General features: G+C 39.4%; 1 protein-coding gene across 1 annotated transcript; it reads right to left on the bottom strand.

Annotated features, from left to right (window-relative positions):
• Positions 1-1,298: 1,298 nt before the first annotated feature.
• On the bottom strand, positions 1,299-8,328 carry ABRA (actin binding Rho activating protein). Its single transcript, XM_009969186.3, has 2 exons — positions 7,577-8,328; positions 1,299-2,003 (listed from the first exon to the last, which is right to left on the bottom strand). Exons 1-2 carry the CDS (start codon positions 8,326-8,328, stop codon positions 1,526-1,528), a joined length of 1,230 nt encoding a protein of 409 aa, XP_009967488.3. The 3' UTR covers positions 1,299-1,525.
• Between the last annotated feature and the right edge of the window lie 1,837 nt (positions 8,329-10,165).

Below are 10,165 nucleotides of genomic sequence, written 5' to 3'. Positions count from 1 at the left end.
ATACTTGATTTATTTGTTCATTGGAGCTTCAAACTAGAGTACCTGTACTCTCAGAAGAAGATGGCAATACTTGTTTTATCACAGAGACAAGATGGTCATACACCTTTTCTTCTGTAAGAAGATACTTGCTCTTTCAGTTTGAAAGAATCTTATGGGGAAAAAAAATATTTTTTTTTTTCATTATGCAAATTACTTGTCCAGGCATCTAGCTCCAAAACAAATACTTTTCATGTGAAGCACATTTTTACCAAGATAGTTATTTTTATAGTAGCAGTTTAGAGAAACAGTGATCTACATAATCTAGAAAGCATTACAGACCTTACAGAGGTCTCAGATTTGTGCATAATACAAACTATTCTAAGACCTAGAAGTATTAGTTCATTACCATTTACTCCTCTTCAGCATCACCTGGACTGTACCACAGTATTTCAGTTACATCTGAGTAGTTCAAATGGCAAATGCTGTAAAATTAGGCCAGTGTTACTGTATAATACGAAACACGATTTTCCTTAAAATTCGTTGATTTCAGTTATGAACAGTGTTTCTGTATCTTTTCTCACAGAGGCATATTTCAATGGAAGATGGTGATTGTAGTCATGTTTTTTGCTATACACAACAGTACAAGTATCTGACTGGTTTCGGTATGTTACATGTTATTTTGACCTGTATTTGTAAGAAATGTATTTACATAGATAATCAGATGACACATTGCCCAGTGTTGCATAGGAGGTATTTTCTATGTGGCTATCTATTAAAAACTTTTTTATGCATTACGTTCTTTTGGGTGTTTTCTCTCCAACATCCATAGCTCTAAATATAAAACTATCTAATAAATTAGCTGTATAAATACATTAAATATAAAACCTCATTTATAAAAAGGATTTTGTCTTTTTATGTGATATGTAAGAGAAAGCTGTGTCAATAGCTGCCACAAGATAATACTGCAGTAGTAGTTGCATATCCTGCTTGTAAAGGAAACAAGTGTGGTATCCTTGATTCTGTGTTCAAATAAAACTATTTTAAAATGCATTTAAATAAATTAATTAGGAAATATGTGCACAATCACTTTCACAGATCAAAAACCTGGTCTGAGTTTATATTTTCATTCAACTTCTGATCTGGTATGGTTTATATTCCTGATATCCCAGTTTAAACAGTTGGGAAGATCTTGAATGTAAAAAAACAAGTAAAAATTGGAATTCATTTGTAGCTATTTATACTACTGTGGGTTTTGATGATCAGCTGCTTAAATTCAATATAGATTTTTCTCTTCTTTTTTTTTTTTTTTTTTTTTTTTATGTAGTAATTAACTGAAATGTCCTGCAAGCCCTCCTGGTACAGAGAAAAATCCATTCAGATGCTTGTGTTAGCATGCAGTAATTATACCTATTTAGAAAAATGTTCAATGTCTTGTCTTATGTGGGTGAACGGGGGGGGAATTTTGTATTCAAAATGTGCAAATGTTAATATCAAGGAAGAAGTAGAGAAAGGTTTTCCAAAGCAAGTTGTTTTGGTTGTCACATACTTATTTTAATAAAGTAATTATGACGTTATCATCCCTTCCTTGCCATAACATTTCTCCCTCAAAGTCCACCAGCCCGTGTTTCCTGGCTCTCATGAGAATCCCAACAACCTTATCTGAAATACGAACGTATCTCTCAAAGAGTTCCCCAAAAGTGACTTGGATCTTGCCGTCGGGCCGTGGCTTAGCCATTGATTCAATGATGAAGCACATGTCCCTGATCTCCCGGTGGATATGGGCCTCAGCTCTCTTGGCCCTCTCAGCAGTTTTTGTTCCTTCCTTTGGGCGGCCGTAGCCTTCATCTCCTTTGCGTAGGCGTGTGGACATGGCCAGGTCGTGGTCAAATTCCTCACTGAAGGGATTCAACTTCTGCATTTCAATGTGCTGGTCGGCCCATTCTTGCCACCTGTCCTTCAGGCTGCTAACGGGGCTGTATTTCCTGTGGGCTTTGATACGTGCTTCTTCACTAAACCTGTTTGCACTGAAAGAAAAAAAAAAAAGGCATTTACGCTTCGCATTTCATGATTGAATTACACGGTTTTGCTACTAATCTCTTCTATTAATGTGGTTACCATGGTTTTGCCAGACCAGATGCTAACCACCAGGTGGCATAAGTTCACTACTTCTAAATTAGTTCTTTGGGGGCTTTTAGTCCGTGTTCCAGTTTGCACTCAAAAGCAAATTTAGTGGTCACAACTTGATCTCATTTACGCTACCACCCTCTAGCCTAGATTTGAGCCCATTTTGACAAACTTTTGCCCAGAATGACTTAATTCTGTATGGGAGCGAAATAATATGTTGCTAATTACCTGCACTTTTTATACCTTTGGTCAGTCATGTACCTGCCCGTTTCTGACTGGACAGCAGAGCTTGAAGTCTGCCTGCCCTGATGTTATAGATGACAATAACTGTAAGTGTATAGACTGAGTCCTCAGCTGTTCTTGACTGAAAAACAGTAGGTAGTGTCTAGATAAAATCTGCCCCCTAATAGGTGTTGATGTTTAAAACAACAACAAAAAGCTAATAGAGTGCACTAGCTTTGCCTATGCTCATATATTTTAAGTATGGTTCTGAACAAGGATTGAAGTCCAAAATTCACGTTGTCATTGTCAGGGTACAAGCCTGAAAGAAACTTAGGGCTACTGAGATTTGTATCAAGGTCAAAGGATGACAAAAGACCTTCAGAGGTCTCACTGATCTTGTGTGTGTGTGTGTGTGTGTGTTTGTGCATAGCAACATCATATTGCAACATCATATGACTCCAGGCAGACAAATTGTTGATACTCTTTCCTCTAGTGGCCAATATCACATGTTGTGAAGGAAATATAGAGAGTCTGAGCTAGTCTTCGTGCTGTCCGCATCCTGTCATTGTGTCTATACAGAGTATGTTCTATACAGAGTATGCTAGGGAGTATGTTCTGCTGTGACTGTGCCAAAGTAATTTGTTTTCTAATATTTCTACTTCCCAGAAGGCTGCTCTGAAACCTCCCAAGTAATGTCAGCTGAATATTAACAGTAACCCAGAGAACCAAAACACAGTTAACAAAACAGTACAGAGGACTACAAACCGGCAGAATATTTTGTTTCCTTGCTGTTTGACCATTCCTTTGTTTTCTACTAAGCCTGCTGAAAGAGAGAATAGGAGTGATAGAGATGTCCCCAGTTCAGGTCTGACCAGAAGGATGCCAGTACTGGGCAGCACTGTAGTGCTAGAGCGAGAAGTACAGACACTTAGTGCCAGGGATAGAAGAAGGAGTAGGAGAGCAAAACCACCCTTTTAGCTGTGGAGTTGCTATTAGCTTGGCTTAGCTGTATTGAGAAACTGCATTTAAAAGATCCCAAATACTCTTCTCCATAAATACGGTGAAAAGCACCAGAATAATTGAGAGCATTCTTCTGTGGTGTGACTGCAGAGCATCCTGAGTGTAGACAGTATATATTTGCCTGTGGTTTTGTGCATGTAAGTGATTAACAGGTAGGTGTTGTCAGGAAAACATTAAAATATATTAGTGGAGTAAAGCTAGACAATTTTGTTTCTCATCAATAAACCAAATCCCCCTGTATATAAACTGTTGCCATACAGAGACAGGGAAAGCTGTGATCCTTTGCCTCTTGCCCTGAATTGTGACTTCCCTGCCCAGAGCAGTTGTGGACACAGGGTTTGGTTACACATAGCAATTTGTCTCCTGAAACCTATGGAACTTACAAATGCCATAGAAACCCTGTGTCAGTGGAGTCTTAACTCCATCTGAAGCTCAGATTGATTGCTTCCTCGGCTTTTTGCATGGGAAGGTATCAGTGAAGAGGGGGAGGGGGAGATTGGGAGGAAGGGGGAGAGGAACAAAAATCAAGTGAATCAAAATTGCCTAGAAGAAGTGATACCAACAGCCTCAGTGGAGCTGATGAGCAGATGCCATCACGGAGGGCTTATCGCTCAGCCACAGCCAGCTGCTCCCCCTTCTCTCCGAGGGCCATGTCCCCTGAGAAAGTCCTGGAGCTTCAGTTTCCCAAATTGAGGGGAAAGACAACAGTGAGTGAGATAGCGTAACTCTGTAGAGGCTTTCTTACCTCTTTTTCTTTAACAGTCTACTAAGTATTCTCTCCTTTTCCTACTGAAATTTTTAATTCTCTTCTCTAGCTGAATGCTATTATCACCTTCTTTATTCTAATCGTCCTCTCAGTGGTTGAGAAAAACACCATATTATCTATCCTTTTGCTTTTATCGTGCCCCACATGGGACTGAAAAAACCTCACTGTTACTATCTAACTTAACCATTTCTGGTGGCTGAAGTGCAATTTCCCCCATTGTTTAGCTTAATGACAAGTTAAAACAGTAAACTGTATATACATGGAAGCATTTTTTTTGTGTTTGTACCACACAATGGATTGTGGATCCAAAGCAAAGGTTGTGAACATTAACCCACTGTAAGAAATGCTTTACTTGTAACAATCCCCTAAATTAACCTGTTAACCAGAATGATCACCCTAAATGCATTCTGAAGTTGTCCATGTTCCATGTTCCCTCTGATCCTTTCTGCAGGGGAAAGGTATAGATTCCTTTTTAATATTTTGAGTTTCATATTACTGTTACATCCCTTTGGCTTCTCATCAGAAATTAAATAGTGTTTTCTATGCCTGTAGGAGTTAACGTGCCTTCTGCTAAGGAAGCAACCTTATTCCAGTAAGTATTGCAACTGGAAATGGTGAAGGTGCTGATGCAAGCAAAAAAAAAAAAAAAAAAAAACAAAAAACTGGCACTAATGCTTTTTTCCCAGAATATAGACAGAAAAATGGGAGATTTGCTTTAACATCCATGTACTTATGGCCTTTTTGAAGAAGATTAAGCCACACTGAAAGGTTCATAAAAATAGCAGGCTGAAATAATGAATTCCAAGGCTATAGAATATTTTTTTTTTAAATGACTAGTTAAAAAATCCAGTCCTGATAACAGCACTGTAAGTGCAGAAAATTACTTTTGTGTCAGATTTCAGTAGAAGAGAGAAAAGTAAGTAGCATAGAGGATGGTATTCCAGTAATGGGCACCTCAGTAAATATGGCTAATCGTTTTTTTTTCATAGGTAGCATCACTGAAATTAGACATATGGAGAAAAGATAAGTAAAGTCTAGCAGAAAGATATCTACTTTGTTTCTGCTATAGCATTTCTAAAGTGAGCAATTTGTTTTAACTGAGGTTATTTACAGACAATATCTGCTGGTTTTCCCACTATATGTGTGAAATCTTTGTTTTGAGGTCCTAACTTCTGTCAAAGGATGGTGCACACAGTCTCTTCCAAAAGCAGGGGCCACAAACTTTCAAGCTCTAGGTTGCTGACGAGCTTTTTTTCACTTTGACTAGTAATCATTTGCTCCCTGTGGGAGATGACTGGTCAGCTGTACAGCAAAGTATCATTCTGATCTCCAACTTGAATAGTTAAAATAGCTATATGCGTTCAGACAGTTGTGCTAAAAAGTACGGTATGGTTGAAACCCATGATTACGTTAGTCATAACCTACTGCTGGTCATGGTAAACACTCATTAGTAGAGAGGTGTAAAATCTGAGCAGTGGGAATGGTACAGCCTACATGACTGTCTGCAGAGGGATCACAAAGTCTGTTTTGGCATTTTCATCAGTGCTAGTCCCAGTTTTTCATTTCTGAAGTGGCGATTAGGATACAACATGAGCATACTGGTCCTGATTCTCTGATTCCTGCTGCCTTGCTCATCCTTTATACACAGGCTAATTGAGTGCATGAAAACCCTGCCTTATCATCTCAAATTGCCTCCTGCTCAGCTTGTGCTCACGTTGCGTGCGTGTGGGTGATGGATGCAGAGTAGAAGCACTTGCAGACCCACTACAGTCCCACTATGTGATGGCTCCTGGTAGGAACCCGCGCCCCAGTGCCAGCCTCTTCCCCCCCATGGGCTCAGGCAGACAAGCTGTGCCAACCCCTGCTTTGGTTTAAGTTTCACCTCCAGCTGTCCTCCCTGCCCAGCAAAGCCAGTGGGCAGCGTGTCTGCTGTGCCTTGTCTACGGCTCGGTGCACCCTGGCCTCAGAGGCTGCGCTCTCCCTCATCGCGATTTTACAGCTAGATGTGAGGTTTTACACTGAAACAGTTCAGGCTCAACTGCACGTTCCTTTCTGCTGTCGTTGTTCTGGGGCATTACAGAGTTTGTAAAACAGAGGACTGGGGCAAACAGCATGTTGTGTTTGTAACGGCTGCCTGCAGTTTCCCATCTGGTAGCATTGGACACATGGATCTTTTAATCTTTTACTGAAAAAAGAGTGATGAATTAGTTTGGCAGCTACCCATCGGCAAGACTGGTCACAGCGCATCTGTTTGTAGCCATCTTCCAGAAAGATGGTTCTGCTGGAGATCTCTGGGAAAGGAAACTAGAGAATTTCTACCTGCCTCTCCTGTTCCTCTACTCTCCTGGGAGATTTCCTGAGGACTGCATGGCTATGGCTGAACTCTACTTCTTTACTACCTGGGCTTCAAATTTAATATGCGCCTGTTGTTGTTTGGTAATCTTCAAGCATGAGCCTCTTACTGAAAGAAGCATAGCTCAGACCTGTCTGATGCTGTGAATTTGATTGCTACTTAATTCAAATTTTAAAGTAGAACCTGTAATAACTACACAGGTAAGTTACAGATTTTGCTTCCTTTTTTCTTCACATCATTTACAGACATCAGGAAGTTTGTATGTCAGGAACTTCTACTTCCACAGCATAGTCAATGAATGTACTTCCCCCCCACACCCTGCCCCTTATGACAGTGTACCTGTAGAAAGACCTTGAATTTGAAGAATCAATTGATGATTGAAATGTTCTCTTTGTCAAATAATTTAGAACATACAGCATGATTCAAAACAAACCTGCAGATGTTGACACAGGCTGGATCCTTTTTAATGTATGTTTGGGATCCCAGCTCCTGTGAAAGTTTCCATTATTTGACTTTATGAATTCCAAATCCATGGAAAACTTCCAAAGAAAAGCAGGTAAACTAGCTTCTGTTAAGATGTACTTAAAGGTTTAATTCCCACAATGTCTATTTTGGACATTCTTTGCAGATCACTCCCAAGAACATGGACAATTTATACTAAGCAAAGTAATGCATAAGTATTTGGAAATATTTTTTTTCAGGTACATTGTTTTAGACTTAACATCTGATTAAATAAATGAATAGCTGTGGGCTCTTGATGAGGTGAAAGATTTTAATGTGAAATGTGGACTAAATTATTAAAAAGTAGTGATTCTGATGAACTAATAAATCCAGAAAATTAATTACAGCTCCCACATATAACTTCCTGTGTCTATTATGTATAGAGCATGTAAAACCTAAGACTATAGTCAGAAATGTTTACTAACTAGTTAAGCACAAAGAAATATGCGAAAGGTGTTCTGAGTTGTTTTTTTTTTTTTTCTTCATGAGTAATATTTTGTCTTTGACCATTTCCTACCAGTTTTGTTTTCCCTTTTGTCCTCATGGAAACCTCTACCTGTCTCTGAGTCTGCTGACCTTTTGTGATACTGCAATAAAGGTGTTTTACTTACAAAGATGACACAGGTCGTTTAATCTTCACAGCTGTCACCTCTCGGTCACTGTCTTCTTGCTCGAGTTTGTCCTCTGCTTCCCCATAGCCACTGTCCTCTGTATCCAGGCTGTTATCATGACACTTAAGCAGCAGTTCTTCCTTAGCCCCCTCTTTGTCCTCTTGTTCCATCTGTTTCCAGCCCTTGGTCAGCTCTGATACCATGTTTGAACACTTTCTTGTTACAGTTGGAGATAATTTACCACTAAGAATTTTGTCAATAGCACTTGATTCTTCTTTGAGCTTGGTCATCTCTGAGCTACTGTTGTTATTCTCATACCTTCCACTGAGGAGGCTAACATCACCTCCTCGTTCATAAGCTTTGCTTACAATTGTTTTGGTCACCTCTTTGCTTTTAATGTTGAACTTTTTGAGGGCTTCATCTGATTCCCTTGCATTTTTTTCAGCATCTCTTATTGTCACTGATTCTTTTGCTGAGGATTTATCGTCATCTTTTCCTTGGTCCATCTTGACAAGTGGAATTGGCCTTTTTTCAAAGGGTCTTTCTTGTACAGGCTGAGTTGATGAGTCTTCTTCAGAGGGCATCCATCCAGAGGGTTCTTGGGCTTGCTTCACATGGTGGTCAGATACCCACTGCTGCCAGCCTCGTGCCAAGCTGAAGACTAGGCTGGCCATTCGGATCTTGTGGACAGCCCTTTTCACAGGAGTAGTGCTCGTCTTTTCTTCAGGAGCCATGTTGCTGTCTGCTGCCATGCTGGCTTTTCTCCTTCTTACGCTAAGTACCTTCTGAATGAATTCCCTAACGTGAATAATGTCCCCTGAAGGGAGCTACAGAGATTTAAATAGAAGCAGGAGCAGTTTGTGCCCATGGAAAATATGTGAAACACTTCTCACAGATATATAGTATCCTCACTGTTACAGAGGTCTTTTTTTAAAACACGGGGTTATGTTTCATCACAGCAGATGAATGATGCATGATGTAAACAGGGTGACACAAGACTTGCACTGGAAATAGTGTGAAGTTAACAGGTCCTTTAGTCCCCCTTCCCTGGGACAGCTCAGTTCTCAATTTGTTGGCAAGGGTCTTGTTCTTCTGGAAGTGCAGAACTTGGGTTAAAGACACTGAACAGCCTGAAATTGATAAATGTGAAGTGCTGTCAGTTGCTGACAACTTTGGCCACAGTAGAGACCCCTTGTCATCACAAGTAAATAGTGGCCCTCATCATGGAGTGTAAAGCCAGAAGCAGGCTATGAATGAGAAATCTTTAAATGCATTTTCTAAAAAAAGGTGCTAGGTGATTTCTTCTTATTGCTCATATGTCCAAGGAAATCCAGGTTTGTTAATTTTTTAAAAGGTATTGATGTGCTCTGTTCCCAGTCATTAACTATTAATGTCCGTCTATTTAGAATCTACCTTCAGGGGGGTCTGGGAACGCTTGTGTTTGGTGTCAGTGCTAAGGATGAGGGAATCACTATCTCTAGTCTGGAGACTAATATAGTAAGTCTGACTTGATCAGATGGATGAATGACCTCCTAGTTTTAGGATTTTGAAAAAATAAAGTCTAGCCTACTTAATTCTTGACTGCTTTTCAGGAAAGTGGAATGTAAAACTATGTTTTATTGGTATATTATTTACAGCAGAATTATGTTTACTATGTACGGTATAAAAAAAAAATCTAATTTCCTAGGAAACTTCATGATTTCTTCATTCCAGATGGCTTCCTGGAATATGTTCCTATTTGTAATTGTAAAATTGCTTAGTTAATTGATACATCAATTGTTACATAATAATAAACAGGCATTTTCTGAGATACGGTCCTGTGGTATCTTATTTCTTAGTATAACATCTCCTAAATAGGAACAGAAAATGTCATTGCTTTTTTTATCCGTCATATCTTGCAGTTTACAGGATGACCTGTGGCACTTGCCACGTGGCACTGAAGCACACTGAACTTCAAGGAATTCTGTTGGCTTCGTTGGTGTTACACCAGAAATAAATAAGGACTCTTGGTATTCAGCCTTTTTCTCTTCTTTCTATTAAAGGCTGGCCTGTTTGAGGTAGGTTAGATCATATCTAGCTCTTGTTTAATAATATAAAGATCATATCATACCTTTGACTTCTAGGCAGAATTCCTCATTAATCTGTGGGGTCATTTTATCTTCAAAACTGATGACATCATGTAAGTTAGTGTTGCTATTAGATATGTTCTCATGCTTTTATTTTAGAAAGAAATGTGTCACCTCTGTATACTGTACAATCTCAGCTATTACCAATTGCATCATAACTGTGAAATGGCATTGTGAGGTGTACCAATGCAACTTGATTAAGAAGCATGTTTTACCAAACATTTATTTTGGTGACATTTTAAGGCTAATCAGGAGTGGGAGCTTCTTCTGTTTAAGAAGTACACATGTGCATGTATGCATGCATACAGGGTGATTTATGCTTCCTAATATACAGGGAAGATGCAAGTGAAAGGAGAGAATAACATGCATGCAGAATAGGAGTATGACACCAGGTCACTATACCCTTCCATGTGATCTCTTGAGTATAAGGCTGGCCTTTAGGAATGAGCTGAAAGCTAAATAC

This window comes from Tyto alba, unplaced genomic scaffold (genome assembly GCF_018691265.1).
Source record: "Tyto alba isolate M040663 unplaced genomic scaffold, T.alba_DEE_v4.0 Super-Scaffold_9, whole genome shotgun sequence".
In the NCBI taxonomy this organism is placed as follows: Eukaryota; Metazoa; Chordata; class Aves; order Strigiformes; family Tytonidae; genus Tyto; species Tyto alba.
This window is presented reverse-complemented; position numbering and strand designations above follow the sequence as displayed.